The sequence below is a fragment of the Glycine max genome, chromosome 13 (assembly GCF_000004515.6).
Source record: "Glycine max cultivar Williams 82 chromosome 13, Glycine_max_v4.0, whole genome shotgun sequence".
NCBI classification, from domain to species: domain Eukaryota; kingdom Viridiplantae; phylum Streptophyta; class Magnoliopsida; order Fabales; family Fabaceae; genus Glycine; species Glycine max.
This window is the reverse complement of record NC_038249.2, coordinates 18881195-18906670: the sequence shown is the minus strand read 5'-3', so window position 1 is coordinate 18906670 and position 25476 is coordinate 18881195. Positions and strand designations below refer to the sequence as shown.

Here is a 25476-nt window from a genome sequence, read left to right as displayed (position 1 = left end):
TAAAAAATTAAAAAATTGAGAATTCTAAGATTACTTTTTTAAAATCCGTCTTAGAATGTAGATTTTACAAGACGATTTTTTAAAGAAATATTTTAGAATTTTTTTTTTAAATTAAAAATTTAAAATAATAAATTATCATATCATGAAAAATATATGTTACCCATAAAAGAAATATTAAGAGACAAAATACAAATGAAAGATCAGAATATGAAAGACCAAATTTTCATTTCATGAAGAAAGAACCTCAAATATATTAACAAGAGAATATTAAATATAGCTTGGACTAGAAACAGAATCAAAGAGAAAAAAATATAATTAAAATTAAAATAAAATAAAGCTTGTAAGTTGTAACAAGGAAAATAAAGGAAACTAAAAACATCATAGTTCATAAGGAGTTCTCTGACGTTTGCCAATTCAATAGGGGTGGCTACTATAGTGTTATTGCACCAAAAAGATTTGTATTATAACCTAAAGCAAGGGCTGCCAAAATACCAGGAACACCACCTGCCTTATGCATGGCAAGAACTGCGGAGTATAAAGCCCCCACGTGTCCAGTCTGACTTGCAAAAAGGTAGTGGATGAAGAAATAAGCTGCCTGAAGAACAGCTACTGAAGCCGGCCAGCTCAAAGAGAATGACCGAAGGTTGTTGGCCACACAATCAGACATCCAGCTCACATAACCAAGGTTTGTCAACTGGCTTGCCATACCTACCAAAATGGCAAACCAAGCTAAGGTATCCCATGCTGATTTTTCATTCCAACAGTTATTCCAGTCAAGGACTCCTAATAGGAGGAGTATTGATAAACCAATCATTGCAGCTACAGCACTTGCTATGCTGATAGTGTCTTTGCAAAATAAAAAAACACAAATAATACAGAATTCAACCAAGAGAAATATTAAGAAAAAACAACAATCTATACTGCTCAACAGACATGTATAATTCTTCATAGTCATCAACAGAAGGTGAAATGACCTGCATATGAATAGTTTGGGTCCGTTGGAAGACATCAAACTAAAGTTACTATTTATCACTAATGACATTACTTTATTTTATTAAGTTCATATACATATGGAAGAGTTCCTAAAGTAGCATCCATAATAAGCCAAAGAGCATGAAGTAGGTGGCCAGAACATTGATAAAAATTAGAAAGTATTATTTAAATAAATATTCTTCAAATTTCTATATTTCCAGCATCTCCACAAGGATCAAGTTCTCCACCCAAAAAGTCAACAAACTTAGAAATCAGTCCAAAAAACATTCATCCATAGGAATAGATATAATAGATGGCAGAAGACATACCCAAAGATCCATAAAGACACTGCAAGGAGCATTGTGCCGACCATAATCCATTCGTTTTTAATGACAAGGCCCATACTTTCCAGTTTCTTGGCAGCCAGGGCAGGAGCCTCTGGTGTGTCTTTGATTTCAGGGGGATAGAGCTTGTACAAAATCAATGGCATAAGAAGACAAACAATGGCAGGTAAACTAGCCGCCTTAAAGCAAGTAACCCATGGGTTAGGAACTATCACCCCAAGCTCCTCTGCTAATTTGAGACAGTAGATTTTGAGCTGCAACAGTTAGGAAAAGAGCACTAGAGTTACCAGCAGACTGTCATAGGTCACAGAGGCAATGCACAAGTCACTTCATTATTCCATGATAGTAATTTGCAAACAAGAGAACATAACTTCATTATTCCATGCTAGTAATTTGCAAACAAGAGAACATAACACATAGAAGAAAATTCAGCAACATCAGAATATACGCACACAATCATAATGACCATGTCTCAAAAACAAAACAAAACCAAGAAAAATAGACCAAGCTGGCAATATCCAAGATAGATTTCAATAAGCACACATGGGTTATGATATTTACACGGGCATGAGTGTGACCTTTTGTCTGGCATGAGATTTACAGATGGTCCACTCCAGTGAATTTAAGTCCATGTTCTAACTTTTCAAATTAAACCATACCATAGCTATTATGTTTAAAACATTCTAGAATCTTCGGTACAGTTAGGTAGCTGTGAACATGCTTAACTACTATTTGTTTGAGCTCTACAGTACGGTTCATTGCTTATCTCATCATTACTATTCTAGCATCTAGCTTACTATTCTAGCAAAGGATCATACTGAAGTGCCACAACCGCAAGCACAAGCACAAGACAAAAGCATATGCATGCCACAACTCATCATATATACAACTATAATATATATGATTGATGCTACTTGTAGCAGAAATTATTACATAATTTTGAACTATGATGTCAATATATTCTATATATGTGTTGCATAATTGAGGATTACTAACTCTTTCTCCTGTATTGAATTGAAAAACTCAAATTATATGTAATTTTGAGATTAACTGTGAATATAAGAATGATTATGAACTATCTAATAATAAGTAATATTCTCAAGTTGACTTGTGGAAAGAGAGAAGAGTATTCTCAAATTCTAGAAGAATAACTAGTTTGCCTACCCTATACCCACATCAGAAAACAAGACAACAAAGAAAAATATTAACACAAACAAATCGAAAAAACATATAAAATAAGACATTACTATTTTAGGTGTCTAATTAAATCTAGAGATTTCAGTTAAGCAATCTAAAGCCAATTGTTGATTCAAGACAGCAGAACATTATAGCAATTATTTTGTAAGTTTTGGACTTTACACACATTTAGAAGTAGAAAATTGAATTTCTAAACATAAGCTTATTTAAAAAAATTAGGTTATATAACTTTTTTATTACATTAGGTTATATAATTTAGTTTGACAATTTTATAACCAAATAATCTATTCATTCTAAAGATGAAGATTAAATTTATTGTAAAATTGATAGATTTAAAAATAAATTAATAAAAAATGGCAAAGTAACCATGAAAGTTGATAAATATTTTTTTTAATTTATAAAAAATTTAATATACCAATTTGGCCAGCTTTGCAATGAAATGACTATTTTTTTTATAGAAATTTTAAATTTTAAAAGATTAATGCTCGTAATATATTCTATTTTATCAGTGTAGAATAACAAAATGTTAAGTAATACTAAAAATACTTACTAATATATTAAAAAAATATTTTTATTAAAACAATATTAATGATTCTATCATGGAATTTTTAAAAAGAAAAGAAAAATATAATCTAAATATTTCTCAAGAGAGAAAAGTTATTTACTCTTGTTGAAATGCATTCTTTGCCTCGAAAGCATTTTCCTCCTTGAGCAAGAGGCAAGAGCATTCATACTCTAAGAACTCCCATGTACTTTGTCTTAACATCTCCAATGTTTTGTTTGCTCAGCAAGCATATCTAGTTTCCCAATCATGACCAGGGGGTCTATCACATAGCACCTCAATGAATGTCACAAAGAAATTATCAATGTTTGGAGCGGCATGAAAATTATCTCCCCTACTCTTGTTGCACCTTAATTCTGTTACTAACTGAGCAATAATTCAGAAGAATTTAAGTTAACCAACCTGAATTAAAGGGAGATGAGGCAGAGAGAAAGGTGAAGATCACTGATTGAAATTGAAGACTTGTTGAGCAGAAAGAATGTTGTTGAAGCTTGTTTGGATTATATTACTTCACAAGTAAAATGCTAAAGTCAAGCTGAAATAGAAAACGTACCACAATAAGGTGTGAACCCCAAATCACATACATGCCAGTGTCATGCATAATTAATAAAAAGAAAATAAATTAAAACAGATCAATGTTTATTTCTAACCATACGATCCATGAATGTTAAATTCAAGTGCGCATGTAATTCGACAATCAGTAATTCATAAGAAGAACGGAGGAGAAAGAAATATATAGCATGAGAAGGTACTGACTAGCATGCAGTATCTAGCAGCTGCTACAAATTAGTATGATATTATTAAATTATTTGACAACTTGCAATGGTTGTGCTTATTCAAAAACTAAGGAGTCCAAAAAGTAAAAAAAAAAAAAAACAGAAAGAAGTTGAATTGTGGTCCATCACAAATAGGTCCAAGAGATAACAAAAAACACTGAAAAAAAAGAACCATCTAAAACCTTTTAAAAACAAAGCAAAATTCATAACGGGTTATTTTCCTACTAGCAAATTACAATGAATTTACTCTAACCTAATCGATAATACAATACTAGCTGGTCAGCACTAGAATTCTCAAACCTCCAGTTTCCATCTGCAAACCACTTAAGTTTTATCTTAACATTACTTTATAGAAAAATAAGGTATATAAAACAAGTTCAATTATCAAATACAATGAATTAGGCAAATGACAGAGGAAGTATCTGAATGTTTATTACCAAAGTAAATGGATCAATTGGAGCCTTTCATCCTTCCAAACTACATCTAAATATGTTCTTAACGACTTGCTAACAAATACCTGATAGAATAATCATGAAATTATAGTACTAACACTTGTTTATCAATTAAAATATGAGCTTGGGGAAAATGATGAGCATTTCAACTTTCTACCAGTTAAATCAATTGCATCTTTCACACTGTTTTGATTTTAATTTAACATAAATAAGTCCTAAGGTCACCTAGTTATATTTACTTTTTTTTTTTATAGAACCTAGTTATATTTACTTGAAGGAATTCTTTCATGAGCCTAAGATACCAATAAAAGAAACCAAATTCTCGGTATAGGTTCACCATAACGGAAATTGAACATCTAAAACATGTCTGTCTAACTTTTCACAAACCCAACTACCATCTCCACCAATTGTCAAAATTCCAGAGAAGTTTTTCACAGATATCACCCATAGCTCTCTGTAGAGTAATAAATTGAAATTAAAAAAAAATGAATTCATACTTCAATTATTACAATCAATTGAGGAAGCAAGCCTTACATTAGTAAAATGACAACAAAATTGAAAGGAAGAAAAGAGAGAATATTGTTTGGTGAGAAGAACCATATCAATGCTTTGTCGAGAAGTAGTATCAGCATCGAGAATCTGAAGACTCAGATACACATTTGCTCCGTAGAGTTTCTTAAGGATGAAAAAAAATTGAAATTGATTTCTACTCTAATCGGAAAGGAAAAATGGCGGAAAGAGAGAGTGAGAGAGACCTATCTGTGATGAAGAAAAGAGTAGAAGAATTGGATCCTAGGGTACCACGTCGGAAGCACGCAGCGTAACAGAACACATCCTTTACCATGTCACACAGTAGATTGTGGTATGTTTTGGGAGTCGGGACAAGCACAAGCTCTTCCGCTATTGAGGGTGGCGGTTCTTTGGGGGGGGGGGGTACAAAGAGTTGGAGCGTCATTGTAGATAAATGGGACACAAGCGGGATAAGGAGGTGGCAAGGTCAATGATGGTTACGCGACAGTCACGTGATTCGGGCATGGCTAAAGGGAGGAGAAGCAAGAAAATGTGGTGGTGTCATTGTTAGGGTTTGTGACTGTGTGAGTATAGGCACTGCTGGATTTCGCGAGAGCGAAAGGAAAAAGGGCTTCAAAGCCCTGAGATGACAACCATTCACTTCTAACCATCTTAGAATGATAGTCTTTTAAGATGATTTTTGTAAAATCGTCTTTGTTGAAAAATTCTGTATTTACAAAAATGCCACCTCCATGGAAACCGTCTTTGAAAGTGTGTCATAAAAATTGTTTTTTTAGTAGTGAGTTGAAGACTCCATGGATGCGAAGAGGGTCAAAGATTCTTTAGATTTAGAGATAATTGAAGACTCTATGGATGCCGAGAGAGTTGAAGACTCTTTATATTTAGAGAGAGTTGAAGACACTTTGGATGAAAATGCTAATACTCTACTTATGTCTTTTTTATCAGATAGGGAAGAGAGGGAAATGCAGAAAGTAATTAGAGACATGTTAAAGCTTTATTGTCCATATTTTTATTAAAATTTATGAATTTGTCTGCTTAAATTAATTTTATTGTTTGCATTAATTTATTTATTGAAATTTCTTTTTTAAATACAAGAATAAATGGAACTTTATAGAGGAATAACCACAAGCTTGGTTTTAGATTGATTTCTCTAGTTGTTTTCTTGCAACTTCTGTAATATTTTATTTGTTGTGGATTATATTGTTACGTTTGTAACTAAATTTAAATAAGATTTAAGTAATTTTTTTTAAAAATAATTTCAATAAAAATAATAATTAATCATCATTATTATATTATACCATAAGTTTTGCAAAATGAAATGAATTTTCCATGTTCCCAATAATTTTCATTTCTACATTCTCATTTCGGTAACTCTTCTAACCTCCACAAGAACCACAAGCTTTTGTTTTTACCAAGTGAAGTCAATTTCTTCAAGCAACACAAGTGGACAACCTCTGTACACCGGAGAATGAAAATGCAAGATTTTGGTTAGGTTGTGGAACATGCAACTGAAATTCAAAAATGAGAAATTCCTTCAATTGAAGTGATAAAACTAAAACATTGCATGAGAGAGTCTAAGTATAAAGATTGCATGAGGTGTAGATGCATTTAGTGTAAAACTAAAACCTCTTGGTTGAATGATGTTGTTGCATCAAAACATCAGTTGATTTTAATTAGTTACACAACAACGATGTTTGAATTCAATTAGGAACAACAAAGTCTTACACTCTCAATATAATATTGCACACAGTAATTAATAGACACGTATAGTCTTAAACTGAAACCAAGTAAAAAAAGCATATCTAAAAACTCATGTTCCATGGTTAGGATAATCAAGTTGTGACAAATTTTGTATTCAATGAAACTGTGAAAAAAGTATGTCATTTAAGCTGTTACAACCTTACCAACTGTCATACCTCTTCTGTAAAAAGTATATGAAACTCATGGCTACACAATTATGATGCTCTTACCAACTGCTAAAAAAATTGCATTATGACTGAAAATTGAAGGCTGCATCATTACACTATCATACCATTTAATCACAATAGGGGATTTAATATAAAGTACACTACACTTGAGTTACACAACATTTGTTTAAGACACTAACTATAAGCATTGCATTAAGTATAGATGCATTCAGTGTAAAATTGAAACCTCATGGTTGATAAGCATTGATTCCTGAAAATATCAGTTCAATTTACTTATTCATGAAACAATCAAGTATTTATTTAAAGAGTAACACTGACAGTACAATTTTGCACACAATAACTTATAAACACATATAGTTTTAAGCTGAAGATGAAATAAATAAACCATATATAAAGAACTCATGTTGCAAGGTTAGCAAGATGAAGCTGAGGTCAATTTTGTTATGTATCAAATTATGCAAAAAGTAGATGTCATGAAGCTATACAACTTTTAGATTTGTTAATAACACTACAGTTAACTGCACATGATGTGATTTTGATTGCTTTGGAAATGTATTTATATCAACACAATTGCTCATCATATATGCAGCAGAGTTACACCACATTTGCTTCAGACACTTAGTATAAAAATTGCATCAAGTATACATGCATTCAGCGTAAAACAGAAACCTGGTGGTTGATAATCACTACTGCATCAAAATACAACTTGGATCTACTTAGGCATACAATAGTTATTCTTTTATTCAATGACTCGCACAAAACTGTTACACTTACAATACAATATTTCATACAGTGACTAACAAACACATGTAGTTTTACACTATTTGCAAGTAAATAAACTAAATTTATAGAACTTATGTTGCAAGCTTAGGAGGATGAAATTGTACTGAATGTTGTCTTGGTGAAATTGTGAAAAAGTAGAAGTCATGAAGTTGGTCCAATTTACAATGCAGTTAATAACCCTGCAGTTAACTATAGATTTTGTAGTACTTCCTTGAAAACTACATTGGTTGTTGAATTTAGTGGTTTATCTTCTTTATCATGAATAAGAATTTTTAATCCAGCTTTGCTCTGTACTCTTGAGAATGCCACATAAAGTTGGTCATGACTGAAAACTGGTTGAGGAAGATATAATCCAACACATTGAAGAGATTGGCCTTGAGATTTATTGATTGTCATGGCATATGACACAATAAGTGAGAATTGTCTTCTAGTCATCTTGAAAGGCTAAGGAGATTGAGATGGTGATAATGACATTCACGAAATGTAAACCAAGCTTCCTACATTTTTTTCCAAAAATTATTCGTGCCTCAATAACATGGTTGGCCATTCTAGAGATAATTAGTCTTGTCTCGTTGCATAGGCCTTCAACTTGATCTAAATTTTGAATCAACATAACAGGTGTGCCAACTTTCAGCCTAATTTTATGATTCGGTATTCATGATGTCTTTAATGAATGTAGAAACTCTAGTGTAATTGCTTCAAAAGCTTTAGTTGTTGCAGCATTTTTCATGTCAATTGAGTCATAGCTGAAATACCCCTTTTCTTCACCTCGGATAATGTTTAATACATAGTCATTGATTTGGTCTACAACCTCATTTGTTGTAGCAAGTATAGATCTGGATTTGAGAAATTCCTCATCTTTATACTTCTTCTGGATATCTGGGTATGTATGGTTTACAATTGCTTCAATAGGATCGGTGAAGCTTGTTATTAAAAGATCAGGTGGAATTTTTATCTCATAACAGCCATCATCACTTTTGCCTAGTTTCCCATCACCAACATCTATCAGCCACTGGGAAAAGCTCTTGATTTCTTGTGAATTTGTCAATGTGAGGTTCGACTGCAAACACATATTTTTTGTCAGCTTCAAGACAGTACAGTAGTCCCACAGGTATGAGGCATTTATAGTAGCATGCACTATATCTGATCTACTTCCTCTAGGAATGTCAGGAAGAATTTGCCTGAAATCACCTCCAAATACTACAACTTTTCCACCAAATGGAACATTGTCAGAATTAGACATACACATGATGTCACTCAATGTCTTATCTAATGCCTCAAAACAATACCTATGAGCCATAGGAGCCTCATCCCATATAATCAATTTGGTTGCCTTTAATAGTTCAGCCTGTTCTGTACCTTGGTGGATATTAGACATTGAGTTTTGTAATGTAGGCACAGGAATAGAAAATTTTGAATGTGCAGTTTTGTCATATGGTAATAACAATGATGTTATCCAACTTGACGCAATAGTTAACATAATATCACCTTTTGAACGTAATGTAGAAGCTAATGTCTTCCACATAAAGGTCTTCCCAGTACCTCCATACCCATATAGGAAAAACATTCCACCAGCGCCTCTATTGACAGCATTAATGATACTATCAAAGATATGCCTCTGTTCATGTGTATTTGCATAGAAAAAAAGGAAGGTAGCTACTACATGAGCCATCATTTTTTCTACTGTATTAATACTACATAATCAATTAAAAAGAACACTAGTATTTGCTAACCTATTAGAGAAGCAAAGTATGTTTCAAAATCTTGTTGTAATTGAGCTTTGTCATAATTCTATTCAACATATATATATATATATATATATATATATATTACCTATATGTGACAACACCACATGTCTTGGAAAAGGCATGGCTGGATAATCCTTCAATGATTTTTTGTTGGATTGTAATATATCTTCAATCTCAAGCAATGCCAAATTCTGTAACTCTTCTATTTCCAGTTGCAAATCTTTGCACACAAAAAAAGAAATAGAGTATTTAAGTTCTGAACAATAATTGTAATTGGAAAAAGAAGCCATGGTTTAATATATGTTACCAGGTATGTTTCTTATCCTTCTTTGCCAATGAAGGATACCATCAATTAGGCACTCACATGTTTCAGACCATACATGATTTGGTCTCTCAATGCTGTTTGATAACAACATTGTTACAAAGAGTCTTCTAAGGAATTGGCCTTAACCCCAATGGTATGCTTCTCTTAAAGCCTCAATATATTCCTTATCATTAACCATGAAACCCATAGCAAAGCAAGCTTCTCTAAATGTAGAATACAATTGACCATTGACTATATGAATTTGTTCATAAGTTGTTGGCCCTTTAACTACATCCAACATCATCCTAAGATAATACAATTCTCTAGTACTTGGAGGCACCCAGTTAAGCCTTCCAATTGTATAGCCTCCTTTATGTGGCTTCCAACATCTTTTATTGGCAATGTATGTAAATTTTGTTATGAATTGTAGATATGTAAGATCTTTTGCTTGTTGGAAAACGGCATTAGCTTGCAGTCAAAAGGTAAACTTGGACTCTTTAACGGATGACTTGGACAGCAAGGCATCAATGTTATCACCATCTTTAAATATGACTGAATTCTCACCAGGCAAATGAAAGTACAACCTTTCAACAGCAGATGATCTCTTGTGAATCTGGAATGAAAATATTCTTCAGCAAGCTTCACAAGGAGAAATATACCTACCATTAAGATAATGCTTAATCTCATGAACAATTTGTTTAGTTGTTCCATCTTCATTTTCAACGGGCACAAGAGCTGCGGTTATGCGATCATAACCTTTATTAATGTACTTGAATAAATACTTGATAAACATTGATTGATTGCACCATTCTATGTTGAGGTGAGCTTGATATTTCAACAATAAGTATGGATTGTATGGTACCATGTATCTATTGTCTAGTGCTACACCATTTTTGTCAGTATATTTACCATCATTACGCCTTTTATAAATAGGATAGCCGTCTTGGTCAACAACAGTTTCAGCTTGCCATTTTTTTTGGGAAATATCTAGAACACTTTCTATCTTTCATGCATGGTGGCTGCCTATTTGCATGACCACATAGACCATGCATCATATGTTTTTTGACACACTCTTAGAGTTGTGGTTGTTCAATAGAATCTGGTATCTCAATTGATATGATATGATCAATATCTGTAGGAGATGGATATTTGCTGCCAACATCCAGAAACAACAATATATGAGCATGTGGCAAACCTCTCTTTTGGAATTTGGTGGTGTAAATATCTACAATTGGAAGATGGATAGGCTAATCACAAGTATACATGCAATGATAAGTTTAGCACTAAGAGCATTAGGAATGAATAACTTACATGCAAGCATATTTCCTAAAAAATTTCTGTCCTTTAAGTCAGACATTAATTGTTCTAGCTTGAGTTTAAAAACTCTTGTTACAATGTGTGGCCGATCTTGTGCAGATAAATTAAGAGTTGAAACAAATCATTGAATCTCAGGCTAGTACGGGTTGCAAGTGAATGTTAAGAGCAAACCTGGAAATCCAACAGTGCTACAAATGGTCATTCCATCAAAGTACAATTGATCCATATATCTATGGCTACCAAAAAAAGATGAAGGTAAGCCAATACGCTTTCCACAATTGGCATGCTGATTTTCAACTGGTGCTGTGAGTTTTTTAAAGTATTATATTGAACACAACGCAACTACTTCTGATGAGATCTGATAAACAATAATCATTATGTTTCCATCATTGTATAACCATCAACAATGAATTGCTAAAACAACTTCTAGACCTCAATAAATTTTGTGTTTCATCTTTTCTAGACTGCAGCCTAAAACACAAGAACTCTCTGATAGTTAGTTTGCTTCTCTTCCTTTCATAAGAATCATCTATATCTCTATGTTTGATATCACCGCGGTACCCATCTTCACCATAAGGAAACAACAGAGGATATTGCAATCCAAGATAACCTGAACGAAGCTCATTGATTCTTTGTAATCGTCCAATTTGCTTTTCAAGTATTATGTCTTGATTTATAGGTTAACTTGCATCACCAACAATAACTGCAACCACCTCTGAAACTGTGGGCGAATTATAAATCCTTCCATCCTTCTTCCTATCTGCAATCAATTGTAGGTTAAGATTCTTTGTCTAATAGTTATCATATTTGTCTTTCGCCATCCGAAAAGACTTAGAAAAGACACTGTATTCATCAAGCATATCTTTTAACTTCGACACAAGCTTTGAATCAAGTAGATTTTGCCTTGCACAAATATAGAAAATGTCATCAGTAACATAAACTAAATAATTCAGTCCATCATTTACCTGTGTGACAACTGAATAAAAAACGTCATTTAGCCATTCAAAGTAAACAAAGTAAAAAAAAAACACATTTACCTAATTGCACCAATTCTGTTTTCAATTTCATTTTATGTTTCCAATTTCATTTTCTGTATCATATATATACAGTTAGGCAAATTTTGGTGGTTTCCCAACCATTGGTAGCAGGCTTCCAATCAAATGGCATGACTGTCCATGAATTTTGTATATTGCTAGACCTTTTCCTTTGAGCAAACTTGTATCCATCTTGGCCCTAGGAGAGCCGAATGCAATCATCATATTATAAGCCTTGATATATTGTTGGTAATTTCTGCTTTCGCGTGATTCGTCATCACATAGTAGTTGTTGCAAAAGCATTGGAGGATTCTTTAGAAAAGGAAGTTGTATCTTTCCCATGTTGTAACAAAGACTATATTTGGAATTAGCTTGCTTTCTATTTTTCCTCGTTCTTTCTTCATACCACATAGCAGCTTGACAATATGGACATATTTGAGAAGGGTCGCCTAGATCAACATATCCTACAAAATAAATGTTATTTAGGGGCAAAGGGAATAAACTATAAAACATGAACACCCACTCAAACTTAGCATATTTCTACCATCCACTACACTGCAGCCATACCAGGTGTTGAGGACTAGAGTGATTCAACAAGAAGGGGAACAAGTACAACAGTGGTTGATCCAGGGCTTCTAGTTTCATGTCCAAACCTAGCCCTAATGTGTCGAATATTAACTTTTTCCTTCTAAACATTAAATCCATACAAGTTTCAGTTAATCTTAGATATGAATTTTTTAAATTAAACCTAATAAAGAAATATATCTCAGCACTTATCACCCGTGCCAGTGGAATAAAATTATACATGTTTTATCATTCAAAAATCAGTCAAAAAAGGTTGAAAAACAAAGATTTCAAAACATTTGTCATTCTATTCTATGAAAATTATTGAATTCAAAGCCAAAAAAAAATAGAATACAATATACGTCACAGAATAGCCATAACAGAACTAGACCAACATCATTGGTGAGAAGAGTAGCTTGGGTAGTTTTGAGAATGTGGAGCATCTAAGTTTAACTGAAATCAATAGTTTTGCTAGCTTGAGCATTGGGTTTATGTGGCCTTGTGCTGGGTATGGGATGCACACAGAAAAAAAAAAAAAGCAAAGACAAATCAATAAAAGTAGCAACTTAGCATAAAAAAAACTATAAAACATGAACACCCACTCAAACTTAGCATACTTCTACCATCGTGCACATAGGTACAACAACCCACAAAGAACACGAAGTTGACCTACGTACCTCGTGGAGAAAGCTTTGAGCTTTGAGCACCCACAAGTGTTTCAGCACCCTAGTACCTCGCGGAGAAGTGACAAACATGAACTGTTTTAGCACCCTAGTACCTAGTGGAGGAGTGTATGTAGGGTTTTCTTCGAGCCACAGTTCCAAGAGTAGTGTAGGGTTTTCTTCGATAGGGGGTTCTGTGGGTTCGAACGAGCGGTTTTCAGCAGTATTGAAAACAATGTGGGACAATGTCGGTGTCAAGCGAGCGGTTTCCGGCAGATTTCAAGCGGGAGGAGAAAGAGAAGACCGAGTGTAGGGGTTTCGAGCGCGCGGGTTGTGAAATTTCAACGTTTTAACTTATAAACATAACAACATCGGTTTTTTTAAGGATAACTGATGTTAATTGAATATAGTTAAGATCGATTTTTAGAAAACTGATGTTAACATCAAGTAGGTAACATCGGTTTTTTAAGGATAACTGATGTTAATTGAATATAGTTAAGATCGATTTTTAGAAAACTGATGTTAACATCAACTAGGTAACATCGGTTTTTTAAAAAACCGATGTTAAGATCAACTCCTTAACATTGGTTTTGTCACAACCGATGTTAACTATATGCAGTTAACATTGATTTTGCCAAAATCGATGTTAACATATTCATCTTAACATCATGTTCACATCGGTTATTTAAATAACCGATGTTAACATGAAGTAGTTAACATCGATTTTTCTAAAATCGATGTTAAGTAACTCCATTTATTTACAAAAATGTTACCGTGCTTTTATTAATATCGATTTTTGCAATAACCGATGTTAATTGACCGATGTAGAAAGGTTTTTTTTTAGTAGTGAGAGATTAAAAACAAGTAAGCTGGTAAATCCCAATTGTTTGTTACTTGATGTTGTGTTTAATCAAGCCAGGTCTGTCATTTACATGCACTTAAAATGAAAGCCCCTTCTTCCTATATAGAATTCTTAGAGAATGTTAACAAGAGTACCATACAAAAATACAAAGTTATTTAATAATATTTACATTTTGAGTATTCAACTTCAATAAAATGTATCAGTTACGCTTGTACATTTTTTTTAACAAAAATTAGTTACACTTTAATTAGTTATAAATCGTCAAAATCATATTATCTAAAACTTTCATGCTTTTAAGAATAGGATAATCTCTGTGTACTCTAATTATTATGCCGCAATGTATTTTTCTCAAATAGGATAATCTCTATTTGCATGTCATATGAATTTTTATATCACCGTAAATAAATAAAAAAATTATTTTCCTTTCCAATTAATCAACAATGTTTATTTTTATTTTTAATTACTACGTAAATATCTTTAATCAACATTAAGTATAATACAATATTTGAAAAGTCACCTTTAATAACGTATTTGTCTAATTAATCTAATTACTACGTAAATAGTTAGGTTCTTGTGTAGGATTAGCTACTTATAATAGGATTAAAATGTAAAACAGCAAAAAGAAAGAGTAAACGATTGATTTCATCTTTTAAGTATTATGTTCTTAACAAAGAATATATAAATTCATTTGGCCGAATAAAAAAAAAAAGATTGTAATAGTAATCCCTTTCTAGAATGATGTTTTATTCCAATATTTTGTTAGGTGCACCTAGAAATTTGTTCTATTGTACCTATTTTTTTCCCACTTTGTTTGATGGATATCTTGTTTGCCCCCTAATTACACTACTCCACTTTCCTCGGTAATAAAAATAGTATTTTTCTGTATATGAAGTCTTGCTGCTGAGATTCTAACTTCTAAACTCAAATCATAATTAATCTCATTGTCATGTATCCATTTTATAACTAATAACCAATCGTTTACATTTGTGACTTAATCCAATGAATAAGATGTAAAGTAAGTCACAACTTTTTTAACTTTTTGATGAAACTATAAATGCAGAAATAAAAAGAACAAGAGAAACTTAGTTAAATTAAATTTCAGAGACTAAGTTAAATCTCAGCACAAATGTATATAGTTTGTTTGTGCCTTGTTCAAGCTTGAAGCCTGAAGACCCTTGTGTGAGGAGTTGTATAAATATACAAATTTTTACTAGGCTTCCTCCACCTGATAGATGATAGGATAAACTTTTTAGAGGGTTGGTCTTTGACACCTGATAGACGATAGGATGATCTTTTTAAATGTTGGTCTTTGATAATAAGTCAATTGGTGGGAGAGAACAAGGAGATGTGAAACTATGACCTATAAAGAAAACATAATGTAAAATATGCAAAAATCAACATTGATTTTGTTGAAAATCGATGTTGTATATGACTTTCAAAATCGGTTTTTTCATAATCGATGAAGAAAGTGTTTCAAAATACACAATTCAACATCGATTTTTTTTAAAATCCGATATTTTTTGCACCACAACATCAATTTTTCTTAAAATTAATGTTGTTTGCACAACATTGATTTTTACAAAAATCGATGTTGTGAGTACACTACAACATTGGTTTTCAACAAAATTGATGTTGATTTTTGCATATTTTACATTTTTTTGGTTTATTTCTTATAATATGACATCAGTTTTCTTAAAAATCGATGTTGTGTAGTATATTTTAACATTGTTTTCATAACCGATATTAACGTTGATACTTTTAACGTCGGTAGTTTCAACATCGATTCAAAACTAATGTTGAATGTCCAAAATAAACGATGTTAAAAACTCTTTTCTAGTAATGAGACTTGATGGTGGGCTTAGGGATCCAACCCTTAATCATTTTATTTATGTTTTATATTAGTTGGGACTAGCTTAGGGATTATATATAATTATGGACCTATGTTGTATTTATTCCCTTAAGGAAATCCCTTGAGATTTGTTTTGGATATCTTATGATGTGTTGATGTTGTAGTGCTCTAAAACACAAGTAGATTAATAGAGTCTTACTAGCCAATGTTCTTAAGAATAGTTAAGGAATTAAAAGGAGAAAATATATTTAATGTGTGAAAATCATAAGATAGCTTAAAAGAATTAAGTTATGGATAACACAATTTTGCACATTTTAATAAAATCTTTCTCATTTTAATTCATTAACCAATGTCGTAAGAGTAGAGCACTAGTTAGCATTTGCTTTATATTTTATGACTTGATGACATTTATTTGCGATTATTAGATGACATGCTTGAAATTGTGAAAAATTCATGATATTTTCATTAATTAAATTAATTCAAAAGTTTTTAAAAAGACTAAAAAGTAAATCTTTATATGTGATAGTTTAGTGTTTATGTAATGAAATGGAATTGTTACAAGTACACCTGAAAGGCCCCAAAAGCGTTTGTAATCTTAGGCAACCAAAATATTAGCATCCATGCACATAGCTTTAATTTGAAAACTTTATAATTCCTCAAAGGAATAAGTACCCAACGACTACAGCATTCCATCTGTAAAACCATTTGTTGTATGAACCCGGTAGCCGTTGGTTCCAATCCTTTATTTTAGGTCACCCCAACATCCATACTTTCACACCAAGAATGTCATAAAAAAAATCGTGAGAACACAAAGGTTACATTTTTTACACAGTTGCTGTAACATTAAACCTGCAGCATGATAAAGGATATGAAAATCCACCTCTGGTAGTTAGCCATCTCCATGACAAAACCTTCAACAAACCTCCCATATAACCATCATCTCAGCCAATTCTTGCTTCTTTGCTTGGAATGCACAAGAGTTTATGTTTTTCCATATAACCCAAATAATCACAAACCAAACAACCTCCCATATATACAAGTATTTTCTTGTACAGTTGATAATTATCAACAGTACAAGAAAATAACCAGTTTTGAATAAATAACTGGTTATATAATCAGTTTTTTAAAAAATAAAACTGATTTTACAAAATCATGATCGGTTAAAAAAAAGTTAGGGTTATGATTATAAAAACTAAATTGTTATATGTTATTATATTGTTATGATTAAATTATTTAAATAACTAATCATGACAACCTTTAGTTGTCGTAGTAAAATTTGGTGCAGTGAATGTAAAAGAGAACAAAATTGTTGCTTGTTGTTTCTTGTTAGCTATTCTATTTTTTTTCTTTGGTAATACAAGGACCATCCGAATTACATTTTCTATGCACATGATCATCATGTATGTAATCTTACACATAACAAGTTAATAGGGCATTTTTGAAGCTGGCATGCTTCGCATTTATATCTTAAAAAAATGAGTAAGAATGAGACTTGGCATCTCAATGGTAATAGCATTAGCCATTATGGTATGTGTCATTGAGCATTAAGTTGATGATGAGGAGGAGGTTGTTTGGACTGGTCATATTCTACAGATTCATTCTTAGGTTGTTCCACGTGTGAGGGAGTGATTGGGATGTTCACCTGCCCATTTGGCATCATATCTGTCATGTCGGGTCCCACCATGCCATGCTGAATATGATGATGAGGATACAAGGTGTACCCTAGAGGCCATGCTTGAAGGTTCCCATCACTTGGATTTGACACGTGGCACTCCCCCATGATTCGTGGATTAGCATTTGAACTTGTCCCTTGGGAAAATGAACCATACACGGTGGAAGACAAGTCCCTGGATATGTATCATCGTCATTTTATTTTTATTACTATATTAATAATATTATACAAATGTTTTCTTTTCTTACGAGAAGTGTTTTCAATTTTACTAAAGGAAATCATCATTAATCAGAAAGTATAAAAACATGAAATTGAAACCTCAAAGGATCTAAAGGAGCAGATGCATCAAAAATCTGGGTATGGTTCTGATTCCCATCCTGCAACCAACCTACATTCTCGAAAGAGGTCGGTATCCCCTGCCAAAATTATATAATCCTAATTAATCAAAATAGCAGTGTATTAAGAGTTTATCGATAACAAGATGTTTATAGTGTAAATCAAACAAATATCATTTTCTTTATTATTTTTAAAATAATTATTACAAAATCTGACAATCTTATTATTATATATTGGATAATTGTGTAAAAAATATTTATATTGTCAATATATTTAAATTAAATCCTTTATATAATAAAATTATACATTATTAGTGTAAAAATTTCACATTGTTAACATATCAAAAATTAGAATGACTTGGAATAGCAATTATAAAATTCGATTAACTTAATGACTATATATTATAATTTTTAAATGAACGAGTGTAAAAAAAATAGCAATGTAATTACGAATAAATTATTATAATTAATTTTTTTTATATAACTACATGACCATATTAAATTTGTCTTCTAGACTTACTTATTGTAAAAAAAAAAAAAAAATATTCCTTAGTAATTGAATTCATTGATTACCTGAATACCAGATGGATCATACGAAGATAGATGGTTGCTCAACAAGTATTCCTGCAACCACAGTTAACAAGTTTTCCAAATAATATAGATTTGTACAAAGTACTAAATCACTAAGACCCTAAAGATTGATATAGATTATTATAAACCTTTCTCTGTATGACACGTGTCAAGACATCTACAAGATACTTTTCGCTGTTTTCAAGATCCGCCATAGTTGACATCTTTAATGGGTCGGGTTCATATAACCTGTATTTATCCTTCCAACATTAAAAACATTATTGAAAAGCATAAAAGAATAAACAAATACTATATGAGCTAGTAATAATATTTTTAAGATGAAAATTAAGTGTGAAGTAATTTTGTTGTCAAGGAACCTTATTTGCTCCTCTGTCATTTGAAGTTGTTGCTGTAACTTATTAACTTCTTGTTGGAGTTCCTGGTTAAGAAGAGATTTTCAATAATAATTTTGTGAATTATAATGGAAATAAGAGTCTTATTTTAAAAGAAGAATGGATTGCATAAATCAATATATGTCGGTGTGAACATGATGTAACTAAAAAGTTAGTGTTTAACATAAAATATAGCATGGTTTGTTTAATTACCTCAATCTCAGAGTTAATGTCTCCCGGACTTGTTTGAAGCATTAGGAAAGAATAAACAAAAATTAGCACTATTAGATCATCCAAAATATTTTAAAAAATTATTAAAAGAAATTTTAAACATTTATACAAACTTGGCCAGTTGAAGAGCTATGTCATTTTCACTCCTTAGTTGCTGAAGGGTCCTAAGCAGATACTGCAAAATGTCCAAACATTTATGGAGTAGTCATGTTAACAATAAAAAACAACTAGGCATTTTAATTCGAAGATTTGTAAAATATATCCAATCCTAAGCTAAGTCAAAGAATGATTTTATTTTATAACTTCTTAATAGGTGGTTGACTAAACTTTTGAAAGTGACTTATTATTTTTTGTACAAACTCTTACAGATCTTTTCTATTAAAAATAAGTTATGAATTTATATGTATTTTTAGTATAAAGACATTGTGGATCAATTAGAAATCATTCTAAGTGTGGCTTTTAAAAAAATTATAAAAATTAATAAATTTAACATATATAATAATTTGTAAATTATAAATATTCATATGATAAGCGATACATTTTTAATTAAATTAGTTACTCAAACGTCAAATTTTCATGCTTGAAATATTATTGTAAAATAAATTCTATTTTTTCTTGGAAAGGGTTTAATTTTTATATAAATTTAGTAAGTGAAAATACCTCCTTATTCTGAATACCCCTGCCACAAATAAATATATCAGGAAAAGATTTAGTGACCTGGACAAATTAAGTATTATATGGGAAATAAGGCAGAGAATTCTTGAAATTATACCTGCGGTAGGGTAGCTCAGGAAAACTTACAGCGCTACACGAAACAAATTACAATAAATAATAAAACCTCAATGCAATAAAAAAAAATTTATAACCACCATATCACATGAGAAATCAAGGTTCAGAACTTACTTATCTCTTACTTGATCAGGAAGATTAATGTAACGAGTGAAAACATCCTCAATCCTGAATACCACAACAAATAACAAAATGACTATAGCTCATTATATGATCAAATAATGAATCTCACATTCATTATATAGAAAAATATAAATCAATTAAATCAAAGACCGGAAAAATTAAGAGGTGGAAAGAGAAGATATCTTTAAAAAATTGGTAACAAGCTGCGTATAGATTAATGTCATGCACATTATATTTCCGAAAGGCTAGTTAAATATAAATAAAGTATAACTAAGCTGCGTTTAGATTAATGTCATGCACACTATATTTCCATCTGTCAAACATAAGTATAAATATATCTCTACAAGATTAAGAATTTTATTTTAAAAAAAAAAAAACCATTGGATGGTTTAGCTTTAAATTTTACTTATCAGGTTACTTCTCTTAAAAGAATAACTACTTGACATTTTTTTAAAAAAAAAAATTTTGGGCAAAAATATTAGTTGCTGTTTTTCAACAAATTCAGAAGGCCAACGATGATGAAGCAAAGATTCAACAAAAAATATATCTTGCTTAAGATCCTAATCCTCAGGGCAGAGATATGGCCATTCAGCTAAAAAGGTAGAACACAACTTAACAATCTAACTTCCAAGAAGAAAAAAAGCTAACTATTGTTTTAAAAATAATCTAATTATTCAACGAAACTGGGACAAATATAACTATTTTTGTTATCTAACCGTGCGCCATCGCATGTAAAACATAAACAAGACATTGTTGAGGAAGAGAATTAAGAGAAATCCTAATTCCCTGATGGGCAATATAGAAGTTTGAGGGAAGCTTATGAAAACTTGTTGTGTTCTATTAAGACGAATATCATCCTCCAAATTAAAATAAATCAACAAATAACATGACAAGTTATTAATTACACTCATGAGTTAAACCTTCGAATGTAGAAATATAAGAAAATGGAGATAGAATAACTTTTAACTTTCTGAAAATGGATTGGAAGCAACCAACCCTTCAGATGCATTAGTTTCCTTGTTATATTAATTCTGGAGATTAATTTCGATCTATTTCGTTCAAATGACGACACATCATACTCACTGCCAAAGCTTTATTTGGTGAGATCTAATTCCTGATTTCATTATATTAGAATTTTTCAGAAATAGTACTCGTTTTTTCGTGCTGCTTTATTTGTTTTTTGGGAATGAATTCTTTAGTATTTGATAGAGGATCAATTGACTTTGGGGTGCCAACATAGTTGGACGATGTCTTAGTCAATGTGATACTTTCATATCAATGTTTACGAAAAATAAAATGACTACACAATATACATATCATTATACATAATTAACAAACAAATGTATGAGAAAGGAAATTAATTCAAATCCAATGTTTGCAAATTAGAGAAAGAGATTAAGATATGATCAAGGAGGAGCGTACCTTCTCCTACCGGAAAAGTGATTCACACGTCCTGATGGAGAAAACATTATAACGGCAATATCAATGTCACATAAGATTGATAGCTCGTATGCTTTCTTGATGAGGCCATTTCTACGTTTAGAGAATGTAACTTGTCGATTTGTGGGGTTCTCTATTCTCTTTATCTCAAGTTTAACACGACCCATATTCTTGATCGATGATTTATTATTATCTATAAACTGTAAAGTACGTTGTTGTATTCACGATTGCAAAAAAAGTAAATGAAGAATCTGAAGGAGGAAATCTAAATTGCCCTATCTTTTTTTTGAATCGGAAAACAAGAAAATTTTAATATATGGAAACATGCATGACGAACCTTAAAAGAAGGACCCGTTGGATAGGAGAGAGAAAGGGAATGGTTATAAACGGGAGAGAGGAGAAAAGGAAGGGAGGCGGAGAGATTGATGAGTTTATAAGGAAAGGGTCGTAGATGCTTTGGGTCATTTCATATTGTTTATGAAATATAGAGTAAAATTAATTATGCAAAGAAAATTATTAGTTTGCAACATATACTTTGGTTCATTGACTGATCAAAATACTCTTGTTCATTGAATAAGAAAAATGATTCGAATTATGATATATTTATGTTTCGGCCAATTTCTATGAGTGGTATAGAGAATATCAAGTATTTTTAATTTTATCCAAGTTTTATTAGTTTTTTTTATAAATTAAAAAACTCAGTAGCATATTTCATATGGAAATTGGTTGGAACTAATAAACAGATTATGACTCTAAATGAATATACAATAATAGTCTATCTTATCTGTATATGTATATGTGCTTTAAAACTATAGAGAGAAATATGTGTGCGCTTTAGAGTTCGAAGTGTGAAGAATAGTACATTAATTAAATTCATAATTCACCATTTCATAAAACTACGAATTATGAAAAAAAAAATGTCGAATCACTCATATAAGCATCTATATTCAACAAAAAAAATCATATAAGCATAGTCTGTATTAAATATTGATTATGATTTGTTACTTGTGTCCTTATTTATTAATAATTTAACAGTCATATAATATTTTTATTATTATTATTGTAGGAAAAAAAAGGAAAGAAAGAATATTCACCACTCAAAGTACGTATTAAAATTAAAAATAAAAAAAAAATGCAACTGCAAAATATTTTTGACATTAAATGTTTTTAAAAAAAATCAACATTTGAAATTTCTAATCTGCTCGATCGAGCAACTGTTACAAATTAATGAAATATATTTTTAATTAAAAAGATTTTATTTTATTTTAAAAGGTACAAACACCGATGTTTAAATAAGCAATTGGTGCTTATTTACTTTTAAAAGTATAAGCCTCCAACAGTTTTTGCTACATAAGCCTCAAAAGTACTGTGATGCCTAATAAGAAACCTCAGAGATGAACAAGACAGTTAACTGAAATCAAATTGGTTCATTAAAATAATTGTTCTCTAATCGAATGATCATATTTCGTGTGCAACCAAAATAGCAGTAACGTATAGTAAGGTAAAAGAAACACAGTAGCAAGTTATTACTGCTTCAAAAATTAGCACTTACAAGGGTACTGGCTAATTAAGTTGCAAAAGTAATATTATTATTTTGACATTCAAATTCATGAGTGTGTTTTCCTTAACATTAATAAAACCCATAGACGCTGTAGCATGTTCAATTTCTGAAATCCTCTCATTTGCAGAACATTTGGATGTATATGAAACTTTTTTTCCACCTAGATGTCAAAAAATCTAGTTATCTTAAGCAATGGTCAAAAACAATTTCAGAAGTATCGAATTTAATTTGGAGAGAAGATTTATGTATTGTTAGTGTCAGTAATTAATGAACAAGGAGTAGGAGTAGGACCTCACTGGTTTGGTGACTTACAAGCATGCACTGAAGCTAGCTAGGTCCTTAAGCACACCATGAAAGAATCAAAAATGCATGCATCAATGTGGCTCAAAAGTGCAAGTTGGCATCAATGTTTCCAAATTCCATTATTTGCTTTGTGTGCCTTTAGTGATCAGAAGTGTGAGAGAATAAGTTATTTTTTAAAATCAAAGAAAGGAGGAGAGGATGGGATTGTGTAGTGCATGTAGAGAAAAAAAATGTGACGGAGAGTGGTGTTGTCGGCCTCAAGAAATGTGTATATATGTTTGTGTGCCTATAAAAATATGAGCTTCCTGTGAAGAGGAATATGAGTAATGCCTATCCTAGGTTGTTAGTTAATTATGGTGCCCATCATGCAAAAGTAGGATTGTCCCCTACTAAGAGTTGTGTTTGTTTTATCGTTTCAATTTGTTGGCACGTGTTCTGATGCATATAATTTTTTTAGAAGCAACAAATTGTTACTTCTCCTTGAATTACGTTTGAAATTTATTCAACGGAAAAACAAACACACACTAAGTCATGTGCAGTGTTAATTGGTTTGGATTGTAAGGTTCATTGAGTCAATCTGATCTAATTAACACTCTATGGTATTCCTTATCAAAGTGGGTAGAATCACTTGAGTCATAAAACTTTTTGTAAGTTATTTAACATAATTGCATATCTATCGAAATGTAGAGGCCATTTTCATATATAGTGCTTCCAATTAAAACACCCTTTTTCATGTTTCCATCATCAACCAACCTTTTGATCCTAACTGCTAGACAACCAATTGCTTTGTAAATTTGTCACCTTCCAGCCTTGACATGTCACGGTTTCGGATTTTGGTAAGAACATTTAGCGTCCACCGTGGGGACATGATAAAACAAACCCAACGGCCTCTCGTCAATCCTTTCACATCCATGGTTAGCAATAAGTCTGGCATCAAACGCGAGACCCCCCCTCGCAAACTCACATCCTCATCCAGCAACTATGAAAGACACGAACACTCTACAGCAATTCTAAAACCTCATTGCGGAGAAAGAGCGATGCCACGAGAAAGAGTTGACAAAACTAAAAGCTGATCATGACCAGCTAGAGGCTCGTGTCAGACGTCCCCAAGGTGACGAGCAATCCGCCCACACTTTGCCTGAACAAACCCAAGGGGAATCACACCCCCGTCGCACAGGCAACACTTCCGACAACTTAAGTCTCTTCCACATGCACCGTCCAGCTGGACGGACCATCCGTTATAGAGGTAGACATACTCTTAGGGTGGAAGTCACTCAATCTCAAGCAATGCAATGCGACAATAGACCCAGGCGAGCATCTGGACGCCTTCCTGACACAGACAAACCTCTACACCAACAACGATGCGATTCTACATCGTGTCTTCCCTACATCCCTCAAGAGAGCGGCATTGACCTGATACGGTAGACTCCCACCAAGGTCCATAGACAACTTCGACACCCTTTGTCGAATGATTCAGTACGTAGTACGCTACTAGCAGGTCTCACAACATGACCTCGGCCGCCTTAGCCAGTATGTAACAAGCAGACGACGAGTCCTTCAGAAAGTTCATGGACAGATTTGGGCGCACGGCCATCTAGATCTGAAATCTCAATCCCGAGGAAGCATTGCCTTCCATGCTCCTCGCCTTAGGCCCAGGCAAGTTCATAAGCAATCTGTGCAAAAAAAACCACCCGGTAGCATGGACAAACTGCGCGAACGAGCCAAGGGCTACATCTAGATGGAAGAAATGTCCAATTTCTGGAATGAAGTCCGCCAAGCCGGATAGAACCGCGAAGCAAACACCAAGTGCAACTCACACAAGTCGAACAATAGGCACAAGCCAGACAAGCACCAGCCTCTCTCCAAAGGGCCTAGGTATTAGTGTTACACACCCCTGACATCCAATCGTACCACCATTCTCGAGGAAGCATTCAACCTGGAGGTACCCATCCAACTACCCCAGACGAAACCTCCGAGGCTGAGGTCAGATGCAATTAAGTACTGTAGGTATCACCGCCGTATTGGACACAACACCGAAGACCGTTGGGCCCTAAAGGACAAGATCGAAGAACTTATACAGGCTGAATACTTAGCCTGATTTGTTAAGAGACCAGACAATCACCATACAGGAGCAAGACCTGGAGGACATCAAGAGGAGCAGCTCAAAAACTAGGA

At 32.5% G+C, this 25476-nt stretch overlaps 2 protein-coding genes and 1 long non-coding RNA gene across 3 annotated transcripts; all 3 read right to left on the bottom strand.

The window, feature by feature from the left end:
- Positions 1-1301: 1301 nt before the first annotated feature.
- On the bottom strand, positions 1302-5552 carry LOC100500242 (uncharacterized). The gene is made up of 3 exons (NR_157214.1): positions 5059-5552; positions 3478-3610; positions 1302-1610 (listed from the first exon to the last, which is right to left on the bottom strand). It is a non-coding gene; the product is annotated as an uncharacterized lncRNA (long non-coding RNA).
- A 2648-nt stretch (positions 5553-8200) lies between these two features.
- Positions 8201-9217, bottom strand: LOC100800311 (ATP-dependent DNA helicase PIF1). The gene has a single exon (XM_006595153.1). It carries the CDS (start codon positions 9215-9217, stop codon positions 8201-8203), a length of 1017 nt encoding a protein of 338 aa, XP_006595216.1.
- Positions 9218-18328: 9111 nt separating this feature from the next.
- LOC100800846 (agamous-like MADS-box protein AGL104) lies at positions 18329-21604 on the bottom strand. The gene is made up of 9 exons (XM_003543727.4): positions 21420-21604; positions 19989-20042; positions 19858-19890; positions 19746-19764; positions 19199-19260; positions 19068-19095; positions 18840-18901; positions 18612-18711; positions 18329-18516 (listed from the first exon to the last, which is right to left on the bottom strand). Exons 1-9 carry the CDS (start codon positions 21602-21604, stop codon positions 18442-18444), a joined length of 618 nt encoding a protein of 205 aa, XP_003543775.3. The 3' UTR covers positions 18329-18441.
- Positions 21605-25476: the final 3872 nt, after the last annotated feature.